The sequence below is a fragment of the Puntigrus tetrazona genome, chromosome 5 (genome assembly GCF_018831695.1).
Source record: "Puntigrus tetrazona isolate hp1 chromosome 5, ASM1883169v1, whole genome shotgun sequence".
Lineage (NCBI taxonomy): Eukaryota > Metazoa > Chordata > Actinopteri > Cypriniformes > Cyprinidae > Puntigrus > Puntigrus tetrazona.
This window is the reverse complement of record NC_056703.1, coordinates 14,789,942-14,815,810: the sequence shown is the minus strand read 5'-3', so window position 1 is coordinate 14,815,810 and position 25,869 is coordinate 14,789,942. Positions and strand designations below refer to the sequence as shown.

General features: G+C 38.1%; 3 protein-coding genes across 8 annotated transcripts in view; 2 read left to right on the top strand and 1 right to left on the bottom strand.

Moving 5' to 3' along the window:
- Positions 1–3,254, top strand: part of wdfy3 (WD repeat and FYVE domain containing 3) — a 62,921-nt gene extending 59,667 nt beyond the window's left edge. For all 6 annotated transcript variants that reach the window (XM_043240085.1, XM_043240082.1, XM_043240086.1 and 3 more), the window contains 3 exons: positions 80–191; positions 347–544; positions 925–3,254. In XM_043240085.1, coding sequence (XP_043096020.1) covers positions 80–191; positions 347–544; positions 925–1,045 — 431 coding nt within the window. In that variant the 3' untranslated portion in view covers positions 1,046–3,254. The remainder of the gene's footprint in view (positions 1–79; positions 192–346; positions 545–924) is intronic.
- A 2,311-nt stretch (positions 3,255–5,565) lies between these two features.
- Positions 5,566–20,462, top strand: cds1 (CDP-diacylglycerol synthase (phosphatidate cytidylyltransferase) 1). The gene is made up of 13 exons (XM_043239588.1): positions 5,566–5,908; positions 12,170–12,318; positions 13,460–13,556; positions 13,842–13,939; positions 14,293–14,432; positions 15,873–15,931; positions 16,770–16,852; positions 17,157–17,244; positions 17,363–17,431; positions 17,575–17,727; positions 17,878–17,997; positions 18,126–18,229; positions 18,391–20,462. Exons 1-13 carry the CDS (start codon positions 5,843–5,845, stop codon positions 18,524–18,526), a joined length of 1,362 nt encoding a protein of 453 aa, XP_043095523.1. The 5' UTR covers positions 5,566–5,842; the 3' UTR covers positions 18,527–20,462.
- A 689-nt stretch (positions 20,463–21,151) lies between these two features.
- tmem175 (transmembrane protein 175) lies at positions 21,152–24,945 on the bottom strand. The gene is made up of 10 exons (XM_043239587.1): positions 24,571–24,945; positions 24,361–24,399; positions 23,770–23,867; positions 23,619–23,670; positions 23,502–23,537; positions 23,297–23,380; positions 23,042–23,206; positions 22,738–22,819; positions 22,171–22,306; positions 21,152–22,088 (listed from the first exon to the last, which is right to left on the bottom strand). The coding sequence occupies exons 1-10, from the start codon at positions 24,763–24,765 to the stop codon at positions 21,419–21,421; spliced, it is 1,557 nt and encodes a 518-aa protein (XP_043095522.1). The 5' UTR covers positions 24,766–24,945; the 3' UTR covers positions 21,152–21,418.
- Positions 24,946–25,869: the final 924 nt, after the last annotated feature.

Below are 25,869 nucleotides of genomic sequence, written 5' to 3'. Positions count from 1 at the left end.
CATGCGCCGTTCTCTTGTGTTTTTGCTTTAATGTGAGCAACTGGCATGTTTTTCACCCTTAGCTTTGTCTCTTAAACAGGCTACAGATGGGAGAGACAGCTGGTGTTCCGGAGCAAACTCACCATGCACACAGCGTTTGACCGCAAGGACAACGCTCATCCTGCGGAAATCACCTCGCTTGCCATTTCAAAGTAGGTGCTCCGGGTTTCTGGCGGAATGAGGGGAAAGGAAGCTGGTTTCTAATGTGGTTTAGCGTTAACATGCCGGCGTTTGCTCAGAGCATCTCAGATAAATTGTCTTTAAACAAGACGGTCGATAACAAGCTGTTGTTATCTTGTGTACTCAGAGACCACAGTAAGATCCTGGTAGGCGACAGCCGTGGCCGCGTGTTCAGCTGGTCTGTCAGTGACCAGCCCGGACGCTCTACCGCAGATCACTGGGTGAAGGACGAGCAGGTGGACAGCTGCTCTGGATGCACCGTGCGTTTCTCCCTCACTGAAAGGCGCCACCACTGCAGAAACTGTGGACAGGTCTTCTGCCAGAAGTAAGAGACATTTGCAAATATATTTATACTACATGAACTAAGTAGCTTTTAAGTGTTGCTTTTTTTTCTGTTTCGGTTTTGTTTTTAGTGGTTCTTTTGTTTTATTGTTTTGTGAGGGGTTCCAAGTTGAGAAAAGACCAATATAGTTTCATGTTTTGTGTTTTGTTTTTATTATTATTATTTGTGTTTTATTTGTAATGTGATGCATAATCTCTAAATAAATTTTTTATGTTTTTAGTTATGTTTCAGAACCAATTGGATTAACACCTCCGTACCTTTAGTTCGTTTTAGTGTGTGTGTGTGTGTGTGTGTTGTTTCAGAAATGTTATGCTATGTTATCTTTAGAGACTTTTTTCAAAATGAGTTTCTTGTTCCCACAGGTGCAGTCGCTTCCAGTCAGAGATCAAGCGTCTGAAAATCTCCTCTCCTGTGCGTGTTTGCCAGAACTGTTACTACAACCTGCAGCATGAGCGAGGCTCTGAAGAAAGCCCGAGAAACTAGTTCACCCCTCACCCTGCATCACATGCCCGAAGTCCAAAATCCCAACCACCCTCAAAAAAAAAAAAAAAAAAAAAAAATACATTTCACTCCTCCCGTGCTAAATCTCATTGATCAAAATCTTCAAAAATGGGGCCACTAATGCTCATAATTTGTCACACTGCAGAAATGTGATCATTCAAAAGAGACTATTGTTAGTTTACTTTTCCATTCATGCATTTTCTTTTGCAGTATGCGCCGTCATCTCATTGGTATCATTCACAAGTCGGCATTACGTTTAGATTTTAGAAAAAGCAATGCGTATAAAACGCTTCCTGATGAAACGAGATGACACTTGTTTATATTGTAAATACTTACAATGGCATTTTTAACTAGAAACAGTGAAACGAAAAAGTCATTATTAAGAGATAAAAGAAGAAATCAAAACACATTGCTTGTAATATAGTATTACAGTATGTTAAAAATCAATCTTGGCTTTAAAAGAACAAAACTGCGAGTGTGTGTGTGTGTGTGTGTGTGTAGTCGATGTCACAAGTCACAGCATCCCAGTGGGAATAATATTGGGGACTATGAATGTTGATAAATGTTTGTGGGTTGACATTACTAGCTTGTCTAGTTATGCAAATGCTTAATTATGTTTATTTTATATGTTCTGTTGTGTTGCCCACAGTATCAGCCAGTTGCCACAGACAACTTTTTCAGTTTAAAATTTGTTGCCAACCTGCCTTGATATGCAACTGTTACCTTATTTTAACAGGTCGACGAAAGTATGTAAATGTTAAAGACCACTTTAAATTATTTTTTTAAATGACCTTTAAACGATTCCACCGCATTTAAGCGACGTTTCTAACCGCTGAAAGACTGTAATATCAAACATGCTTCTGAAGTGTCAGACTTCCTGCTTTTTTCATATGGGATGTCTGGCATTAGCGTGGGCTTTCTCTGACTAACTCTTCATCTGTTATTAACCGAATTGTACTCTCTGACGCTAGCTTAAAAATGATGGTTTCGTTTTCGGTAAAAACATGCATTTATTCTTATTCTTAAAATCTCACCTTTTTAACCGTTTGCGATGTTGCACCAGTGTAAATGTCTGTAGATTAGGAAAGCAATAGTTAACCGATGTTTTCACTCCACGTACATTTCACGAAAGACTGTAGCTTGAATGTTATCATGTGTAAAGAAAAAGGGATTTATCTATTTTAATGGACTGGAAGCCTAGTTTCTCCTCACCTTAGACAAAACTATGAAAGTCTTTTTTTTTTTTTTTTTTTTGATACTGTGGGCAATACCCTATCAAAAGTGCTGCTTTGATTAATAGAGAGAATTTCTTTTTCTTTCTTTAAACGGTCTGACACTTGCAACTTTAAAAAGATGAAACATTTGTTACCATTGCAGTTGTTTTATTCACTGTTCTATGATTTCCGAACAGCCTAATATGCACTCCTTATAGTTGAATTAGTCTATATTAATGTACTGTAATTCAGCGTGCAATCATAACATCATAAAGCTGTTGGGATTTTGCTGTCGACAAGCAGCTCAAAGATCAAATGGCTATATCAATCTGAAATTATTTTTGCACCTTGACATGTAGAAAAGACAAAGAAATGGAGTAATCACTGTTTTATCAGATGCATTTTTATGTTGTGGGGTATTATTTTGAAAGGGTGCATTTCTTTACAGTAAGACGAACTGTACAAAGTATTTATGCAATTATTTTGTTTTCTTTTTTATGATTTATTTTTTTTTGGTTACTTGTTGCATGTCTAACACAGCTGACTTTCTGTGTCAGTTTATTGTACATGTTTTGGCATTATGTTTTATTTGTTTTCTCTTTCTTTGGCGCATTTTTATGGCATTATCTAACGAGTCGATCCTGAAGGTTTTGTGTACAGCTTTAGATGGATATACAGAGTGTCCCACGACTCTTTGGTTGACTTTTTGTACTCTAACGTATGGATGTTGAGGACTGATGAAATACACACGGATTGTCCCTGTTTGGTGGTCTTGTGATAGACTGCATTACTACAGTATCTAGTGTGCAAAACTGTGGTAGCTGAATGTTCATTGTATATTTGTGTTGAGAAACAATTACATGAACCCCTCCCCCATAAATAACCCCTATACTGTACCTGTTATTATGACGCAATAGATATGGTACTCATACTTTTTAATTTAATTTCAATTAAATACTTGCTGTTTACCACCACAAGTGTCCTCAGAAGAGTTCTTTCCATTATTATTTTTTTTCTCTACTATAGAAGTCAATGGTGACCCAAAACAGCCTGGTTACAAACGGTTTTCAAAATATCTTTCTTCGTTTTTCGACAGAACAAAGAAATGCATACAGATTCGGAAACTGCAAATGATGACAGAATGTACATTTTTAGGTGAACTATTCCTTTGAGCCTGATGAAAGAGCTGAGGTGCTTGACGACTGGTTTCTAAGAACGCCGCTGAACTCTCATTTGTCTGAGAATCAGTCCTTTCTAGTGGAACATGAATCCTTCTGACTTCTTACGACATGTATTGTTAAACTTGGGTGTCCAGAGAACCACTCGGCGTCTTGAGAAAGCAAGTTAGAGACTGTTGCAATTTGAGTGTCATGCCAAAACCACGCATTTGTCTGCTAGCAATTTATATCCTCTAATAATACAAACTTGCTTAGGACACAGAAATCACAAAATGATTCATGTACATATAAACTGGAATATAATAAAGCATCACCATGAAACAATGTATTCCTGTTAGCGTTAAAAATAAAAATAGCATAATAACTACTAACCAAATAATTTTCTAGAGACACATTGTCTGCCATTGCTTTAACATATAGGTTTATTATTCTTATTACAAACTAGGCTGATATACTGTAATGAACATTTGGTCTATTTTTTGTCATATATATATATATATATATATCCAGGATACCAATGGTTTTATGCTTGGGTTAATTCATTCAAAAATAACAATTCTGCCATCATTTATTCATCTTCCACTTCTTCCATACTGTTCATTTGTTGAGCACTATAATATTTTGAAGAATGGTGGTAACCATACAGCTGACTTCCATTAAAAAAAAAAATTCTCATACCCTGTCAACTGTTTGGGAACCACTAACCGGGTATCTCTTGTTCTTTAAAACCACAATAATGATAAAGACTGCTGACTTGGCGATGGTCAATCACTGACACTCCATGAAGAGGTTACGTCACAGAAGGTCATTACTAAAAGGCCTGGCTGTTCACAGAGTGCTGCACCAAAGCATAATGAATGCAAACTTGACTGGAAGGAAGCAATTGGGTAGGAAAATGTGCACAAGCAACAGAGATGACCACAAACTTCAGAATACTGTCAGGCAAAGCAGATTCAAACACTTGGCTGGAGAGCTTCACAATGAGTGGACTGAAGCTGGAGTTCATCAAGAGTCTTCAGGAAACCTGAAATCTTCAGTCACTTCTGAAACAACATCAGCATCTTACCTGGGCTAAGGAGAAAAGGAACTACTGCACATGCATGCTTTTTTAGCCCTAACTTAGCTTCCGATAGACGTCAATAACAGCAGCTTCTAGAGTATTTTTATTTTATTTATTTATTTATAACAAGCAGAATATGTTTTCTGCATAAATCAGACGGATTTATTAAAAATGCAAATTCATTCTCTGCCAGCAGGAGATGCTTTAGACGAAGCAGCTTTGAGCTTATATTTTCCAAAGACATGCATTGAGTGCTCATGTTTATTCAACAAAGCCTTTTAGAAAATCGTTCAGTTTTGATATCGTGGCAATAAATGCATGAGAAACACATCCCACAGCACATTAACCCATCACAATAACACCACTTTAAAGTATTTCAACTTTTCTGTAGCAAATCCTTTCCTTGACTGATTTTAGGAAATATTCTAATATTTTGACTTCCATGAGCTGTAAGCTCTAATCATCAAAACCAAAAACTTTTAAAATGATTTACTTTGTAATGAATCTAGAACATATGAAAGTTTAACTTTTTTTTAAATATGCTGATTCAGTGACCTTCACCTTGATTCAACCCTGCATGCACGAAGACTCTTGTATAACACACTTTTTTTCCCCCAGCGTTAGTCAGTATATGTTGGTCAGCATTCACTTTTTTTCCCATATGAAAAAAAAAAAAAAAAAACCAATGACAGTAAAAAGTGGCTCATGTTAAACAACAGAAGAAGAAAAAAATCACCTTTGGAATGACATTTGTAAGTAATAACGTAAATTTAATTTTTAGGTGAACTATTCATTCAAAGGAGAATCGGTTTAACACGGTGTAAGCTACCAGGATAGTGTCTTTCCGCAGCTAAAAACGGCTGGATGTGACTCCACGATGTCTTAATAAACTCAGTTCATCATCACGATGACTTGACAAGAAGAAGCCATCGCGTTTGGACTGGCCTGACAGTTTGAGGAGTGAAGTGCGCTGAGCTCCAGCCGCAGAGTGGAGCAGTGTTTCCTCTTTATGTTGAGTCACTGGATGAGTGTGTGTGTGTGTGAGAGAGAGCGAGAGAGAGAGAGAAAGGGAGAGAGGGAAAGAGAGAGAGAGAGAGAGAGAGAGGTTGGTCTCTGACTTAACTAAGAAAACAGCAGCAGATCTGCGGGCATAAACAAATGCACGCAGCCTGTCTGTTCCTCCACCTGCCGCGGGAGACACTTCGATGGTCGCAGTAGGTTAAATTAACCGGATTACCGAGACGGACGCGAAAACCCCTGCTCTGCTTTATTTTAACGTGGACCTGCGACGATATCTATGCATTATTTAGATTGAAATAAGTCCAAAATGACGGAGCTGAGACGGCGAGGAGGAGGAGGAGACCCCGACAGCACTGAAAACATCAGTGACAAGGTAATTTATAGAGCACACGCTCATTCAGGAGGCTTTATTTTTCTCAGTCTGCTGCGAATGACCTTCTTGTAGCTAAGCAGCTAGCGAGCAACCAGTCAGACCGCTTCAGCCTGAGAGGATATTACACAAAAACAACTTGTTTAAGGCAAAATTAGGATTGTACGTGCTGACGTTTGTGTCCGGGAACTGTCCCTTTAATACATTTCATCTTTAAACTGTCGGTTGCCTCACGAAGTTGCTGAGCCGAACACACTGCAAAGCCACTGTATCGGTGGCTGCGTCGCAAACCCTACCGAGCCGCCTACCTAGACAGCATTTTTGGTAGTCGCGTCTGGAACGTTTTTCACTAGCGTGCGTGGGTAAAAATACTGCCTAGGTAGACACAGCTCGTTATAGTTTGAGACACACTCAGCTGTCAGAATCAGGTGATGTGTGCCATACAGAGCTGTTTTGTGTCATTTTAAAACAAGTGTTTATGGAAATAGTTCGTTCAGAAATGAAAACTGCCATCAATGTACGCCCCCATGTTGTTCCACAGGAGCATGACTTTCCTCTGTGGAGCACGAAAGAAGAACTTGGTAGAATGACAGTCGTCTTCATACGTTGTCTGTTGTTCTTTCTGTACATTGAAAGTGAATGGTGACTATTATCAACATTCCTATTTGTGGAAGAAAGTTGTGCCAAGTTTGGAGGAAGATTAGAGGGAGTTAGGATACGTTTTAATATAAGGGGGTGAGTTATTGCTCGTTTGGGTTGAACTATTAAGTTATTTATTGCTCTTTCAGCATTCGGTGATATATCAGAGTAACCTAACATTGTCCTGCTGTAAGCACTTTATTATGGCAAACATTTCAAATGGTGTTCATTTGATGTGAAACATATTGTGTAACATGACTAGAGCTCCAGAGTGTTTTAGTATGACAGTAAACTTATCACATCATGAACGGCAAAATCGATTAAGTTTTAGAAGTATATGTTTGTTATATCGGGAAGTATTATTTTAGGAGCTGAAAGAGTTTCGGGTCAACTCTGTGTGAGTGAAGAGTATTATTAGTCATTTATCATGAAATTATATAAAATCATGCCCTCTTCCCTAGAAATGTAGTTTTTTTTCTGATAGCTGAGCGTTGGCGTAGATCACATGCGACGACAAATCACTTAGCCCCAGTGTGGAAAAGTTGAGAGAGGAGTAATACGGCAGTCATCCTGAAAAAAGATCATTTGAACTCATGACTCAGTAATTACACATTTTTTTAGTCACAGACGAGGCCTCTGAAGGAGATCTGTGTATGAAGGCCGTTTTGTCTTTGCACTGTTGAATTGTGTTCCCAGAGCCATAGAGCTGTCATGTGTCATAAATAGTTTCCTACAAGTAATTATGGGAAAATTAGGGTTGCCTGCATTTAAAAAGAATCATCTTGACAATTGACATTGAATGATGTTTATACCATTGCAACCAAATACCATATTTTTAGATGAAAATAAACAATTGAAAAATGTATTGGTTTTCTATAGTTTTAAGTATCAAATGTTAACTACACATTGGATTAGTTTCTTCTTTAGATAAAAAAAAGTTCAAATATGCATATTATTATAATGCTATACTGAAAGTAACATTTAAACAATGCAAAAAAACTTAAGGTAACACATTTTAAGCGCACGGAATAACATAAGTGGATTAATTGGTGATTTGAACAGTTATGTACTTGTGACGTCCGTAATTGTAATCATGATTAGAAATTAGATGAATTGTGCCGCCCTAATAGTAATTGTATATTTTAAAAAGAATGTTATTTTAATATTATTTCAAAATAAATAGGCTAATTAATGTGAATGAAGAAAAATATAGTAAACTTGTAAATAACAAAATGTTTGTTATAACATATATTTTACTTAAAAATAATATTTAATAATATTTTAAAAAATTAAAATGGTGTGACCAAGGCCGCTGACTCAAGCATAATCAGAGTTGATTATGCAGAAATATTTCTGTTAATTCACAGATAATTCTGCAAGGGTACCTGGTTTACCCTGGTTTATAAATATGACAAATTTAGTCAAAGAAGCGCTAAGGCTCTGATAGAGCATTGTAATTTTGTCCTGGAGACCGCTGACCTTATAAGATGAACGCTGATGTCTCACGGGCAGAGCTTTAACTGTCCATCTAGAACCACTCAGCCAGTTCTCTCAAGGTCAGTCTCTCCATCACTCATAGTAACAAGCGGTACTTACAGGCCTGCTGAGGTTATCTAGAACTCAGTCTCATGGTTTTCAGTTAATATCTTTTCTTTTCCTCTTATTGAGAGAAGCATCATTAGCGTCTGAGACAGTCTCTCTGGGCTTTCGCGTGGTTCTCTGTTCCGTGTACAGCTCAGCAGTCTTTGGAGTTCAGTGGACCATCATAACCTCTGTGAAGCACGTCCTGCAGCTTGGCCTCAGCAGTGGATTCGCTCTCTTCCACTGGTCACGGCCTACTTCTGCAATTCACCACAGAAAGCTGGTTACTCAGCAGCTATTACAAACGCACACGATTTCTGTGATTTAGGATTACGCAATTAGGATTAGGCCTGGCAGTGTAATTAATTTGAGTCATCTTGTCTTTTCCACATTTAGAAAAAATGAAACGCTCCATTAGAGAGACTGTTAATTTGTTTTATAAACTGTGGAATTATTAGCTTTCCTTTGTTGAGAGCATACCTTCATTATAACCCAAAAGTTGTAGTCCAAACAAAAGAGAGTGATTCGATTGGCTGGGCCATAATCATTTCTCAGGCCTCATCTTTCAATTAAATCTCTCTGCTAACAGGGACATTTTATGTGTTGCATTCTGCAGAACATACACTGCTGATCTGTGAACGGCGCTGATATTTTCAACGGTGTTTTTCACCCATAATGCAACAGTGAACTAATTAGCACAGGATAGAGTAAGCAACGTTCTGCTGTATCCAACCTCTACCATTCACTTTTGACATCTGCCACGAGCGTGTCCATTTTGGTATTTGCTGCAACAGTATGAATTCCTGATCAGCCTGTTTTTTTTGCCACTGCCGTAAAGAATTTAAAGCGACAGTGAAAACTGGGCCGAGCTGTCATGTCCAGGAAAAAGTCCACGGAGGATGCGGTCCTTTACTGACACTTTATTTTCACCCTTGAATCACTGTAGAGAGGATTTAATAGGCTGCTGAAGTGATGATTTGGCAGGTTTTTGGACATTTCCCCTGTTCACTGGTTATATGATCTCTGCATGTCCTGTTACAGATACTGGCTCCGCAGGTAGAAACTGAATGAGAGAAGCGGTGACTGCTGGCTGCAGTCTTTATGCCTTTGTGTGTTTGTGTTTTGGTGTGCGCTAGGCCTTTTGGGATAGAGCTGGACTGGGGCTTTTCCCTCTTTCTCTCTCGGGGATTAGTGTAGTCTCATTTATGGAGCAGCTAATCAGCAGGCTAGTCTTCTTATCCCTGCACGTCCACGACTCTTATAGGCAGTAGGATACGTGTGTGGAGCACACGGCTTTCAAGAAATGACAGCAATTTCTCTCTGTCATAGATTTTTCTTGCTCACTTGAAAAAGTGTTCTAGTGTAGTGTACACTACACAGCTGAAAAAACCCCCGACAAAAAGCAGGTCATTGAGAATTGGTTGCCAGCGTAAAATAATATCATGTATAACAATCCACAAATGCATATCAGTGCCTCTTAAGAATTTGAATAATAACAATGGAATTATATTATATTGTATTATATTACTTTATATATTACTTGTATATTATATATTATATATTACTTGTATTATATTATATAATCAGTTATTGTTATTATAAAAACATGCTAAAACATTCAATTTCAATACAAAAATAAATGTAATTTAATGCAAGAAACCTTGACTAACATTATAAGTGTGTGTCAGGAACGGTGATGAACTGGGTGATTTACTATTAGATTTTAAGAGCAGTGTCCTATTGACTGTTGAGTGTCAGTTGAATTGTGAAAATATATCAGTGCTCATTCATAAACACTGATTATTTTTCTTGAATGGACTGCAGAATAGGCTACCATTTAGTGAAACCCTCAGTCTGATAATAGGTCTACTCATCTGTAGCGTTAGGAAACTCTCTCTTCTCATCTGTCTCTTGTCCTGGCACAGTATGAAGGGGATAATGTTGCAGTGTTTATTGTCTCTGTTTCCGAAAATAATGAATTTAATTGTAACATTGCGCACAGTTTGGGCTACGCTGATGAAGCCGATAGCTGGAATGAGTGTTGCTCAGATCTGTACATTTCCAAGAATGTTTTCTGGGGGCTTGAGTGTGCCCTCATGAAAAAGTCAGCAGAGGGTTTCTTTTACCGGCCTTAATCTGAGCCTTGTTTCAGATATGAGTGACCTCCCTGCTCAACACTTGCTCCCAATTACTTCCTCAGCGCAGCTGCTTTCGGTCATGGTCTAAATGCTCTGCTCCATTGGCTAATTTTGGAAATTATACAATGTTCATCTTGCTCATACATTGCCAAATTTGGTTGTCCGTGAGGGTTTTGAAAGGAACACCACAAAATACACAAAATCTATTATAATGAAGCCAGCACTGGCTCACAGGAGCCAGACTTTTGCCTGACATAAAGTCTGTAGCACATTTAGAGCTTATTCTGGCAATGAGCCACCGACTTAGTCTGGACAACAGTGTGTCTTTTATGTGACCTTTGAGGTTGGTTTTTGAAATTCATATTAATGCATGTGACAGACAGTTCAAGCCAAAACAGCTTGGAATATGTCAAATAATCTTTGCTACTGTACTGGCAATGTTATTTATTTATTTAGAAAGTTTGCAGGCGGTATATATTAACTTGTCAGCGAGTAGCTTGTTTGCTGTGTCGTTTTTACATTTAAGTGTTGTAAAACAGATTTTTTTTTCTTTAGCTTGCAATATTGTGCTTTTCTGTCTGGAAGGCAGATCAGCTACTTCATGAACCTTTCCGTGATCTCAGTGGTAGACTGCCGGCACGGTGTTTAAATCCAGATTACAGATTTATTGCAGATTATGAGACAATTACACATCAGGTTTTCCTGGTTGTGGGCTGCTTCTGAAACCGCATGTAGAGGACTACAAACTACAATCAATCCTCAACTAATGCTGTAAACTGGTGCTTGAAACGCTGTTAGAGAGATTACGTGAGACATGATACATTTCAGTAAGTAACTCGGCCCTTGTGAACATGTTGAGTTATTTATTAAATCATAACCACAAGTTGTTACGATGACATATTGGTTCAACCTTTAGTACACCCCCCCAACCTTCCATTAGTTTCCTCTGGTACTGTTACCGGCCATATTTTATTCTGTTCTTTGGCTCGTTGTTGTGTTGTGCTAGCCAAGACAACAGTGAAAGATGAGAAAGCAGCCTCTTTTCACCTTGCTTCGGGCAGACGTGTATCTTCAGTCTACTGTACTGCACCTACTCGGGTGCCATGTCCTCAGCCCGATTGATTTTCATCAGAGGCATTTGTCTAGCGTTTGCATATGTCATGCAGGCTAATATCCTATCCACCGTCGCTCTCTATTACTTTGACTGGGAAATCTGTGATTTCCATGAGGGGTTGCATTTCAGGGTGATTGCTAAAGACTATCAAATTATGACATAGTGAATCATACGTTTTGTTACAAGTCTCCAGCCAAGTCTCTGGTGGTGGTTCTCTCACCTAATTCATTGTTTTTGGAAGTGTTTCTTGGGGTGTGTTTCCATTTTTCCAACAATTCAGTTTTTTCTGTATTGCAATAGCGATCGCACAGCAAAGCAGTTGATTTTTAGATGCCATATTTACAAAGTAGTTTGACAGAGACCAGTGAAAACACCCCTATTTAAAACAAACACACACACCTTAGCAACTGCACAAAGCCAAATTAACTTTTTTTTTTATTAAAACACTGCTGTCAAACAATGAACAGCATATTTACCTTAAATATATACATGCGTTTGTTTTTATATATACATACTAGATATACAAAGTACACATTCATATATTATGTAAACAAAAAACTTTTATTTTGTATGTGATTAATCGCATTAAACGACAGCATTGCATGAAATGCAATATAAAATTGTTCGTGTTTATGCCTATGATGGTGTTTATTTCAAATTAACATTTTGCGCCATAAAAAGCAAGGTAAAATTGTTTGCTTTCACGCATGTGTTGTTAAATGTATATAATTATCTGCTTTGAAGTCAGCTCATTCATTATCTTTTCTTTTTTTGTTTGTTTCCACTCTGCAGGAGGCAGATGGAGAAGACAAGCTCGCTTTTCCCGGTGAAGGGGAAGGAGAAATGGAGGGCGACTCCAAAGCGGACACGCCAGACGCGCCACCTTCCACAGATAACACTCCACAGTGTCTCAACAAAGCCCTGGAGGGCTTGTCATCTAGGTACCCAGTGACACTGAGCTCATGAGCAACTCCCCAAACAATTTACGTCGGCATTATGTACCTGTACGGATGTTTAGGCCCCACATGGGCAACTATGAGTCTCTGATGTATCACAAACAGGTTGAACCTGTTTTCACTTGTAAAATAGCAAATCCGTACACTAATATTCTCTAAAAACAACCTTTTCCACACGTGAAAGATTTTTTAGTGAAATCAGTGCCTTGTAAAAACTGATCTGGTTAATCCTTGAAAGCTGACACGTAACCTTACAGGCAAGTGTGTTGCTCGGCAGTTTACTTTTAATTTTGATCAATAAGACAGACTCTAGTGATATTTGATATGCAGATGAGGTTAGGGGTCGGTCAAAAGGGAAATGTGCCGTCAAAGAGACTTAACGGGATCTTTATTAGGAACAATCCTTGTCAGTTTTGCTGTTGTGTTGGTGGGATTTGCTGCAGCCTCTTTAAAAGACCGCAGAGGCGCTGGTCCAATGACATGCCTAAATGCTGGCGCCTGGCTACCCACCGCATTTTGTGATGATGCTGCACTTTTTTTTCCACTCTCCCTCCCCTTTCTCTTTCTCTCCATTGACAAATTCCCTCCCATTCTTTTCAGTGGCTTGCATGAGTTGTGGCACCTGCAAACTGTTTATTACACTGTAGGCCAGAAAACCAAGATTTCACATCTTCTCACGGAGCCCCCATTTATTAGGTTTATGGCACCATCTGTATAAATCTATCCCATCGGTTTTGTTCTCACAAAGGGCAGAATATCGTAAATACATCTTGAATGTTCGACACTGACCCTTAAATCAAGCTGAAATCATTCTACATTATCATCAGTAGGTCATTCTGCTCCGGCTATTTCATTCAGTTAAACACACCCACGTTTCAACAGTGGGGAAATGACTGGGTTATCAGTTAAACATTTCACACAGCTTCATTTCCACCTCTCTCATAGGCTTTTAGTACATTTAAAGTAAACACATTGAGAAAATGTCATTTTGTGCTAGCACTTATAAATGTAGTTTCTTATACAGTTTTGTCTTTGAGGACAGTTTTTTTTGCAAAACTGTAGTTTCATTTTTGTCTGCATTCAAGCTGATTTTTATTATTATTTTTAATTATTTTAATCTCAACAGGTGGAAGAACTGGTGGATAAGAGGCATATTGTCATTGACAATGATCATTGGCTTCTTTCTTATCATCTATTTGGGACCCATTATGCTTATATTAGTGGTAAGTATGATTATGTGAGCACAAACCATATATGTACCATGCTATATCTACCACTGGCTAGCCAACCTTTGTGGTTACTATACAAATCATTTACAAAGCATTTCATCTGTCCTCCTACAGACCCTTTGGGCCACATGCTGTCATTTAGATGATTTATAATCCTATCTGGCTTGACATAATTTTAAAATACCACTAAAACCCATACATTATTTCAACTGGATGTTTGACAGAAGTGCTTTTTGAGTGTGTTCAGATCTTACAACAGCTCCTTTTTTTTTTTTATAGGTAATGGGTGTTCAGATCAAGTGTTTTCATGAAATTATAACCATTGGCTACAGAGTTTACCATTCCTATGAACTGCCATGGTTTAGGACTCTTAGCTGGTAAGTGAAATGGTGTCTGCTTTCCTTTCACCCCTTATCTTTCCGCCCTTCCCCCTACTTTCTTCATTCATTTACATTTATGTACGCATACTCAACTACAAACAAACACACACCCACTCTCTCACGTTTTACCAGTTACCTTTTGTCTTAGATAAAGTAGTGATTAGCTGGGCTTGATCAAAGTGCACTTCCATGTTGGAACCTAGCATAAAGTACACCCCACCAGCAGGCTGTGTCCAAACAAAACAAGTTGACAGCCAAGCAGCTAAAAAGGGGCCATTTATTGTTTCTATCAAATTTCTTTCTATCCCTCAAATCACCAGATCTTGACACAAATGCACATTGTATTACAGGTACTTCTTGATTTGTGTGAACTACTTCTTTTATGGTGAGACAGTGGCTGATTATTTCGTCGCGCTCGTCCAAAGGGAGGAACCTTTGCAGTTCCTTGTGCGTTATCATCGGTTTATTTCTTTTGCACTGTATTTGGCAGGTGAGTGTAATTGACAACTCATATTACACTCCACTGAAACTTTTACTGCTTTTATAAAAAAAAAAAAAATGTATATGTATATGTGTGTGTGTGTATATATGTCTGTGTCTGTGTGTGTATATATGTATATATATGTGTGAGTGTGTGTGTGTGTGTGTGTGTATATGTGTATATTCAAATTGATTGTATGCTTTTATGATTTAATGATATAAATATGCTATTGATCTGTGCCAGCCTGCTATTCCCCATTCACCTATGCTAAGTTTTTTTTTTATTTATATTTAGCAAGCAAGCAAACATACACTGGCCAAAAGTGACAGTAAAGACATTTCTAATGTTACAAATAATTTTCAAATAACGTTATGTCAAATAACGTTTACATGTTTTTTTTTTTTTATCAATCCTAAAAAAGATATACCAGGGTTTTCACAAAAGTATGAAGCTACACAACCATTTTCAGATCGTGATAACAATAAGAAATGTTAAAAAAAATTTCACCCGAAACCGTGAAAACAAGCCTGACGCCCAAGGTTGTACTTTATATATGCTATTCCACAATATTGCTATAATCAGCAATATTGTGGAATATTATTCAAATTAATATATTTTAATTGAAAATATTTCAATTAGCATTACAGTCTTCAGTGTCACGTGATCCTTCAGAAATAATTTCAATAAGAAATCAAACATTTCTTGTTGAAATTATTTCTGAAGGATCACGTGCACTGAAGACTGTAATGCTAATTGAAATATTTTCAATTTGATATTAATATATATTGCTGATTCATTGTATTTTTTTTTTTTGTCTTAACGAATGCAGCCTTGGTGATCATAAGGTGCTTCTGCCAAAAACTCAACCCCATTCTTTTGAATGGTAGCATACATAAAGTACAGCCTTGGGCGTCAGGCTCGTTTTCACTGTTTCGGGTGATAAGTTAAATGAACAAATAAGCTTGAATTTCAAAATGTTTTGGTATTTGTTAAGTTGCACTTTTGCTTTAATAACAGCATTAATTATAAAGACTCTATAGATGTGTGTTCGTGTACCTTAGCCTCTGTTATAGCCATAAATGCACAGCATGCTGACAGATGTTGCAGGTCTCTCCCTCAGCAATCTTATCTTCTCGCTAAACCTTGCTCTCTCCTCCGCACGGCTTAATGGTCATCATCGTAAAGAATATATACATCAAAATATACAGTATATAACATAACCCAGTACACTTGATTTCTTTCGAGTACGTACAAAAACAAAATAACCTATAACGACGTGTGCTGCTGTTATAACAGTGATACGGAAGCTTTCCAAAAACAAATGCTTGTCTGCTTTCTCTCAAATACATTTTTTTATTAGAAAAGCACAATGATACAGTAAACGGTTATAAGGTTTATAATTTCTTCTGCACTGTAGGAAATTAACCGCATGTTATTTGCTTTTTACAGGTTTCTGCATGTTTGTACTGAGTTTAGTGAAGAAACATTACCGCCTGCAGTTTTATATGGTGTGTATCAGTCATTTATATGCCAGCCAGAACTAAAATGTCCATTTCATTCACAGTCATGTGCATATCATGTGTTGGGCCTTTGAATACTCAGTAAGCCCCATGTCTTAATATCACATTTAACGTTTAGATGCACTGGGTATTGTGAATAATGTTTAAATGAGTCATTGCATGATATATATATAGGCAGTGTATTCAAAGCAGCATTTTTAGTCATTTTATTCTGGTTAGCGCTGAAATACGGGTTTCATGACCCTTTAGCATACATATTAGTATCGGATGTCCTTTTAAAAAATATTTCCTTCAAAACATGCAAACTGAGTTTTGATGTACTTTTTGGTTATTTATTAACCAGCAACCTGAATGTTGAGGTTGAGTCCATCTACAGTTGTTCAGAATCACTAATAATAGCCTCGAACTGTGACATACTTCATTTGAACCACTGATGTCAGGAAAATGTCATTTTCTTTGTGAGTGCCGTCCACACCCTTTCCACACGAACTAAAAAACGAACAAATGAAACACTCAGCAGCCAAATACGTTTTGTTCCAGACACGTTTGCTCGAGCATTTTGTAGTCAGGGATTTCGAGTGTTTATGTCTGTTTGTGTATAGTTTGTGCATCGTATAGTTTTAGTACAATTAAAAAAAAAAAGAAATATTTAAACGAAAAATGAATCATGCTGCGATTTTGTGTGTTTGGATATGTGCCATAATTTGCTTTGCGTTATCATTGTTTGAGTGAGTAGATGACATTTCAACCGTTCACTCTGTGTTTGTGTGGATGGCCATTGTGTGTGTGTGTGTGTGTGTGTGTTTGTTTGTGCTTGCCATTCCAGTTTGCTTGGACCCATGTGACCTTGTTGATTGTGGTGACTCAGTCACATCTGGTTATTCAGAACCTGTTTGAGGGAATGATCTGGTAAGCCCACCTGACCTGACAGACCTGTCTGAGGTTTCACCTCACCACTACTTGAGTTTTTCAAGCTGCATTCTTGTGTTTCCTGATGTTCCACATGATAAATTGCTGTTCAAGGGAGAGCAGAAACACTCCATTTTTAGTTTTTAGTTGCATTAAAATGCACATAGTCTAAAATAATTTGCTGATGTAAATTAAATAGTTGAAACTTTCTTCTCTCCCGCTGTTCTTTGTATGTATTGTTGTTCACTGTTATTTTTTTGTCCTACAATATGTGTTTGTAAAATAAAACTGATTTGTTCTCCAGGTTTATTGTTCCCATCTCTATTGTGATCTGTAACGACATCATGGCCTACCTATTTGGCTTCTTTTTTGGAAGAACTCCACTGATTAAGGTGAACCTGTGATATTTCCTCACAGCACTAAACGTTTAACATTCACCGTCCCTTAATTTCTATAATTGAATGCTTGAATGAAGATGGTCTAATCTCATATCTCTTTGCTCTCTCACAGCTCTCCCCCAAAAAAACATGGGAAGGATTCATTGGGGGATTCTTTGCAACAGTGGTCTTTAGTTTCTTTGTAAGTCACCATTATAAACAGTATGAAAACCATAAACCTGACTATTTATTACATTTTGAGATCCTAGCCAGGACATGTCTTACCCCATAACCCTCGTGGAACTGTGTGACAAGTATAACCTTAATGTCTCCCTTCTGTTCCAGTTTGCGTACCTGCTATCCCAGTACCAGTACTTTGTTTGTCCAGTGGAATACAACAGTGAGACAAACCGCTTTGCAGTGGAGTGTGAGCCATCAAATCTCTTCATGATACAGGAATACACACTTCCTGCAGTGCTGCAGAATGCTCTCAGATGGGTGAGCGTAGGACAGAGCAACACTAAGAAAGCTCTGCTTAATTTATAATCATTGAGAGGGTTGTTTTGCTCCTGAATCCGTAAAAATATTTGACAGAAACGTTTCTTTATGTAGTGTTAACTAATAATTATGGCTGTTTTTTTTCTGCAGAAAACGGTGAACCTTTACCCATTTCAGATCCACAGTATTGCGCTCTCTACATTCGCCTCTCTGATCGGACCGTTTGGTGGATTCTTTGCCAGTGGCTTCAAACGAGCTTTCAAGATAAAAGTTGGTTCACAGAAGTCACGCATAAAACGAATTAATTTGTATCTCATGGTCTTTACCTACTTTGAGTGAGTGTTAATACTGTTAGCTTGTTTTTGTGTGTGTGTGTGCGTGTGTGTGTGTGTGTGTAGGACTTTGCAGACACCATTCCTGGTCATGGTGGAATAATGGATCGTTTTGACTGTCAGTATCTGATGGCAACGTTCGTTCATGTTTACATAGCAAGTTTTATCAGGTGAGGAAATCAGGTTACTTCTCAACTTCTTTTCCATCGTCCTAAAGACAAATTTGAAATTATGTATCACTTCTGATATATTGCAAAAAGAGCTATTGTGTAGCGTTTTATTTCAGTATGGGCACACAAGAAGCATGTTTGACGCATTATTTTTTTCACAGGGGACCGAACCCCAGTAAGGTTTTACAGCAGTTGCTTGTCCTGCAACCAGAGCAGCAGCTCAACATTTTCAATACGCTGCGTAACCACTTACGAGAAAAGGGCATGCTGCCCTCTGCTGTGGAGGAAGCCCAATGACAGACGTCTTCAGCTCATGTCCTGTTGAACTCAGTAAGCGTTCACCCATGACTGTGATGACAAGAGCACACTCCCAACCGACCACAGGAGATCCCCCTTCAGTGAGAGAGTGACACCCGCTGCAAACCAAACTCTCACTTTTAACCCATTAGAAGAAACTCAGCAAACGAAGGCGCAAAACGACCACAAGGGGGCGCGACACGGTTCTCTTAACATCAGAGGTCTTCCAATCAACAACCATGCAAAATAAAAGATTCAAGCACATGGTAAGTGAATGTATAGCACTACAGGAAGGGCGCTTCAGCGGAGGGATTTTGTGAATCTGGCCTGGTTTGCAACATCGGTAACTCATGGTGGTGACTTTAGGTTTTTGAAATGCCATAATTCTCGTGGTTAACGTTTAAATGTGAGCTTAATTTATAAAGGGGGTCCTAAACTTAAAGCATTACAAAACAGTGAGTCTAAAACAGAAGCATGTCTGTAAGTCCTACTGTTACTGCTTGAAATAGCCATGTTCTCTTTTCCCATTACTCTGTGTGTTTGCGTGAGCGCTAAATTAACTCACGCGTGTGTACATATCATCATAGGTATTATTGCACATAGATATTATACATTAGATCAAATAGAGAGAGAGATTATACATTTATTAATATAATATATAAGGCTTAAGAAATTCTATAAAATAGTAAGTTATGAAAATGATATGCAAAAAGACTAGTCTTATTTTCTTAAATCTAGCATGACTAAACCTCTCTAGGGGTGGCTAATAATTGAGAGGGTTGTTTTCGGAGGAGAAACAGCCTTTTTGAGAAGGCGACCGTGACCATTGGTTTTAGTTGCACTGTAACTACACGAGTCGAAAGATTCAATTAGCTTTTCAGGTTTTAGTATCAAAACAACACTGGTGCTTTGAGTAGATATCCGATATTTGAAAACATGTTCTTAGATTTAATGTGCTTTTTTTTATATTTCATTTTTTTTTTTACAGTATCCTCCCTGAAATATTGTTTTAGCTGCTCTTGTTTTTAAAACCTTTTTTTTTTTTTTTTTATTTGTTGAAAGTTTTCTGAATACTTTACCAAACAAATGTGTACCAAAGCACTGTCTATTTTGCTGTGAAAAAAACAAAACAAAACTCAATATCACACCGCAATTAACGTCATCAAACGCTACAGTCTTACGGTAGAGAACAATCCTACAACAGACCGAACAAATTACATGTTTATTTAAGCACTTACATGAACAAAAGTAACACTGCTACAGATTATTATCGTAACTTGATAATAGTTTAAAAAGTGGATTTGAAATAACCCCTGATTACACATCGGGACTCAGTCGTGTAGTTTGGGACCAGTTGTCAATAGTGTTGTAAAACAAAAAAAAAACAAAAAGGCAAATGTGACCCCTTACCTTGTTCATTCCTGTTTGCAATAGGTTTACATGTTCCTTTCCTTCACATCTGCTGTCCAGTAGATGCAGTCATGTGAGATTGTTGTGTTTGTAGTAATTAATATGAATCCTATCAGACCAAAAAGAGAATGCACCTCCAGTCGTCTATAGCTTATTTTGTGGATGTCACAATTGTATTAGCAATTTAGTTTCTTGAGAGCTGCTGTACAATATAAGTTATAATGTTACCCAACATATAATACTGTGCAAGCTTATACTGTTCAGAAGTTTAGTTATAAATGGGTTTCAAATTACTTGCTTATCACGGTTTGTTATTCATGTTTAAAAAAAAATGGGAACCTTTTATTTATGTTTGATTTTCAGATTTTTTTTTTAAAGGTTTTAGTAGTAAATATTTACCAGAAGAAAAAAGAAAGTAATAAGTTACGGGCAACAATAGGGGTAATTATTATTATTATTATTATTATTATTATTGTCATTACTATTGCAATGCTTCACTTGGTGAATAAACTTCACTTTTGACTTACTCTCAGTGTGGTCACATTCATTACATGAATTCAGTCTGGAAACAAAATAACAATACTTCTGCAAGCGGCACTTGAGTTTATTCTCAAAAGTGTATCTTTGTTTGTAGTTAAACAGCAACATTTGGACTGACACGGCTACAGTGGTTCCCAAAACCAAGAGACTGATGATGTGAAGGTAATAAAAAGACAAGTGAACCACATACAACATTAGTATGGTAATAACATTTAGATGAAATGCTAACAAAATCTCAAATGCCACAAAAACCAAACACATCTTATCATGGCTTATGCATTTTATCATTATCTCTACATGCTCCATTCAGATCAGACTGTAAGTGCAACAGTGATATCGTTATTAAATCTAAGGTGCATCACCGGTTTCATCGTCACGGCAAATGAAGAGTAGATTTTTACAAATGTATTGACAGAGCATTCACCTAATGCATGTAGTTTTGGACGTTTTCCTCCAAAAGAATGTATCAAGACCTGAACTGCAGCTCCAGAAGAAAAGCATGAATTACATAAAGTGCAGAAGTCAATAAAAAAAAACAATATAATACTAAAACCAACATAACCTAAAACACTTTTGTAGTGAAAACCTCTATATAATTCAATTCACATTAAAATATAAACGGAAACATTAAGACTATGTTTTAACATGCTAATAAAAACAAGGTTAAAAAAAAAAAAAAAAAAAAAAAAACATTTTTGTGCATTTCTGACTAAGAAATAAGCTCTTGGGCTCTCCTCGGATCACTGCTATGACATTGAAGACTCCTCATGAAGACCTCATCCATCACTTCCAAAGTCTATTAAACTAAATGTGAGATTTGACCGATATGGACGTCTTCTAGCTGTCAGCTGCAGTATTAATTATAAACAAAAGCGCTGAGTATCTAGCCTAACCTTCATTTCAGGTTAAACTTTGAGGCGTTTCCTTCATCTCCGTTTACTGCTAGGTCACTATATCGTTAATGGGCAGCTGCGAGTCCTCTTCCTCTACTGGAACACTGTCCAAATCGTTCCTCGCCGGACAGAAGAGCCACCTGAGCAGCACCAGCGCCACGCGGACCAGCAGCTTCAGTACGAGAAACGCAAACGGCACGCCAATCTCCATCATGTGAAAGATGGACGTGCTGAAGCGGCTCAGGACGCAGGTGAAAACGAAGGTCCCGAGCGCCACGCAAGGGTACAGCGAGAGCTTGGCCAACATAAAGGCGTGCTCTCGTCCGCCGTAGCGCACGTACGGGTGCAAAGTCTCGCGTTCGGTGAAAAGAGCCGTTACCCACATGGCTAGCTGGAACAGGCCGGCGAAGAAGATGATGACGCAGCTGATCTGCACCGCCTCCAGCTCATTGCGGGAGCCTTTGGGAAATTCCTGCGTGAGCTGGTAGGCGAGCGGCAGGCCGCCCACGAAGGCCAGGGAGAACGTATTGAAGAGGCCCATGAGGCGCGTGGCCTTTGTCACATGCAGAAAGAGAGAGTGGTGGACGAACCAAAGCAGGCCGACTGTGACGAAGGAACCGAAGTAGGCCAGGTACTCGGGACCGTACTCCTGAAGCGCAGCGATGAGGTTGTTGTCAAACTTCTTCTTCACCACAGACGGATCGGGCATGTTGTCTTCGCTGTGTAAGAGATTAATAAGGTTTTTAGAATGATGGACCAAAGAGAACAGACAAAACTGCTTGGGGTTGGGGGGATACAAACCAAATGTCTAAGATGAGCAGAGTGGCTACGATTGCATAGACTCCATCGCTGAAGGCCTCCACTCGCTCTTTACTCAAAGGTTCGCTGGGGTGGTAGGTGTAGAAGGGCACTGAATCTGGACTGTCTTCCACCTGGCCTGAGGTTATTTAAAATACATTTTTAAACAATAATGCGTTAAACGATGAATCCCATTTCAAATAAATGATATTCATGTAAAAAAATTATTTTCCACAAAGAAGTTTAATAACAAAATTGATAATAAGAAATGTTAGCATTTTAGAATGATTTTAAGGACACCGATGACCAAATTAAAGGCTGATTCAATTAAGGAATAAATACATTAACAATGAAAACTGTTATTTTAAATTGTAATAATAAATCACAATAGTACTGTTTTTGCTGCATCTATTTAAATAATGCAGTCTGGTGAACATAAGTGACTTCTTACAAAACCCACCAAAGCCTAAACAGTTGAACAGCATCATTTTTGTGCAGTGACAGAACATGTACGCAATATAAGAGTATATAAGAGTAATAGAGTACAGTGTTGTGAGATTTTGCTCTTACCACCGATGGCTTTACTCCGGATCCATTTTAAACACTGAGAGATGTATGGCAGGAATATGACAATAGCCAAAATAATGTAGGACTAGCAGAGAAAAAAATATATGAAAAAATTTTATTAATTAAAATATTAAGTGTTATATATGTGTTATAATATGTGTGATTTAAATATAAAATCTTTGGATTATTTTAAGCTGCATTTTTGCCTTTATCCCCTTAAATTGTGACAAATACATTTATATACAGTTACAAACACTGTAATCTGCTGCCATAGTACTAATAAATCATTTAAGCTACAATCCCATACCACTTGGATAAAGATGATTGAAAAGACGCTGGCAAACAGGCACATGATAGGAACCCTCATGATGACTTCAAGGATCCGTCTCTTATAATACGCCTGATTCTCAGACATTTGGATCTGATCACTGAGAAGGAAGGGACGGCTGAATCCATACAAGACAATCAAGGCCTTGAAGACACAAAAAAACGTATGACTGTCAGAAAAAACTCAAAGCATCTGCTGCTGGTAATGTTATCCGGCGCGTTCGAGCTTTCTCACCTGAACTAAACCAATCACCATGACACAAGCACAGAAGAGGAGGATGCCAAGGTTGTTAGTAGGGAATGTGGCCATCAGAGAGAACTAGAAGATACAAAATAAACATTAAAACCTGCCACGAACGGGGGGCAAAGGGGAAGAACTTCGTAGCAGTCAAATAGCGCTGAACTAAGCGGTCTTTGAAGACATCGGTAGATTGACTCACTGTGTACGGTAGAAAGGTTATGAGCATCATACACGCCTGAAACAGAACAGAGATGAGATGTTGAAAAGTCACAAACGAATACACAGCGAATAGGAATCATTTTGTTGGCGTTCTCACCAGGTTAAGCAGTGCGAGAGTGTCGTCAATGCGCTCGATGACTTGAAACAACCTAAAACCAAATACTTCGTGAATCGCTTGCGCAAATGGATGAAAACAGCAGTTCTATGAAGTCAGTACTCGATGCCGTGTAGTGCTTGAGGGCTCTCACCGGATATGCGCAGCCCAAGCAACAGTGACGATCAAAAACGTCATCAAATAGACAGCAACCTTGGTGGTGAGCAAAGCCTGGATACTCTGTTTCAGTTCCTGAAAATAGAGACGTGGTTAGGAGATAAATACCACAAATCTGTGTTTCATTTGTATGTCTTAAAAGGAGCGGTTCACTCAAAAATGATTTTTAGAATGTCTCCAGAAACCAGCGGTGCTCAAACAAGGACCCCAATATTTCAAGCCCCCAATGGTGTTTCGGAAACATTTGCTGTAACGACAACACTACTAATTTGCGAACTTCATTTACACGAGGCTGTAGTTGCAATCGATTTAAAAAATGTGATTATTTTCAGTTGCCCTGCTGCCCCCTTGGAAGCATACCCAGGCCTGCTCTGACTAAACCGCTATGACTCTCTTTCTTTTGGGTCACAAACATACACAACAGAAAAGGCATTGTACGTTATTTTGCGTTTGTCTGCCTTACGTACACGTCTTAGGGGTATAGCTTAAAATGAAGGTGCGTATAAACACTACAATGTCATTTTTGGGTGAACTATTCCTGGAAGGGTGGCATAATATAACTTTTCACCTCATTGTCCTGAAATTTTGTGTGCGCAACAGGCAATATCTGTGAACACAACAAAATCATGACACACTTTAAACATACAGTATCACATATTTTTATAACCCAGGCGATTCATAGGTTTGTCGCCCAGTGCGGCCATCAGTTGAAGAGTGCATTCAAGGCGCTATAACGTCCCGTGTCTTTGGTCTAAAGGCTGTCTGTGTGTTTCCTCACCATTACAGTGGCTATGATGGAGATGAGCGCATCGCTGTAGGCGAGCAGGCGGTGTGAGGACTGCGTGCTGCTGTATCCGTCCTTCTCCGACGACGCGACGCTCTCCAGAAAGGACTGGTTCCTCGGAGTCCGCATCTTCTCCATCTCCTCATCGTCGTGGTGCTCGATTATTTCGCTTTCATCATTCTCTCCCATGACCGCGGCGGAGTGTGGTGTCAGTGGACGGTGCGGGCATGAAGCCACGGTAGTTTTGTTTGCAAACACCGATGACACGTTGTCAGCTGACCGGAAGTTAGTGAACGACTCGTGAACGAATCGTTCGTTTGAGATGGATCTTAAAGAGCTGAACCGGTTCACGAAACTGAACTGAAAAATACGCTGATAGACCTTGAACGAGGGTCGGGTATGTCGTTCTTGAGACATGGGACAAATAGGTCCGGCAAGTGTAGCTGCTATTAGGTTTAAAAATACAAATATTTTCAATTGTAAATGTTATGAGGGATTAATAATAGATTGTATTTAACACAATTATTATCTTCAGTTTATTTTTCTGATTATTATACCACATATATATATATATATATATATATATATATATATATATATATATATATATATATATATATATATATATATATATATATATATATATTCACTAGATCTAAAAGTGTGTCCACATTTTAAAAAAAAATTAATGATGAAAAATACCTTGTTTTATGAAAAGCAACACTTAATATCTCATATCAAAGAAAGGTTGTTTTAGTGACACATGCTTGTTTCATTAGATGTCAAAGCTGTGTGCCCACTTTGTTAGTACCGTCAAACATTCATTAAAATTGAATAAAATCAGCTAATATCAGGTGCAGCTGTCACTCTAAGGACCCCTTGCCACAGTTAACCTCTGAAGAGTACATTGCTGTCAGGCTCTGTTAAGTTTTATAGTTTTAGAATATTTTAAATCCTAATATTAATATTTCCTGTTTCACAACTACGATATGTCCACGCCATCTTCCAATGTCTAACGAAATTATTTTAAATATTTAGATCATTTTATTCTCTTGAAGCAGGTTCCATTAGCATCTAGCATCAACAGAAAAAAACAAAATGGCCACTACATTAACTCTTATTTGTTTTGTGGTTTATTTCGTGATGACCAGAGTAATAATGTTGCTGACAGAAGATAATTTAAAACTAACCGAAGATTTAACTGAAAAACAGGTTATTTTAATAGCCAAATAATTGAAAGTTTTGTGTGGTTTAATGTAAAAATATTTATATTAACAAGCCTCTACAAATGTT

Coding starts and splice junctions, on each gene's coding strand:
- tmem175 (XM_043239587.1), bottom strand. CDS start 24,765: ATGGGAGAGAATGATGAAAGCGAAATAATCGAGCACCACGACGATGAG. Junction 23,671..23,769: donor GCTTGGGCTGCGCATATCCG/GTGAGAGCCCTC, acceptor ATTTGGTTTTAG/GTTGTTTCAAGTCATCGAGC. Junction 23,538..23,618: donor CTCTCGCACTGCTTAACCTG/GTGAGAACGCCA, acceptor GTTCTGTTTCAG/GCGTGTATGATGCTCATAAC.
- cds1 (XM_043239588.1), top strand. CDS start 5,843: ATGACGGAGCTGAGACGGCGAGGAGGAGGAGGAGACCCCGACAGCACT. Junction 14,433..15,872: donor TTTTGCACTGTATTTGGCAG/GTGAGTGTAATT, acceptor TGCTTTTTACAG/GTTTCTGCATGTTTGTACTG. Junction 17,245..17,362: donor GAAGAACTCCACTGATTAAG/GTGAACCTGTGA, acceptor GCTCTCTCACAG/CTCTCCCCCAAAAAAACATG.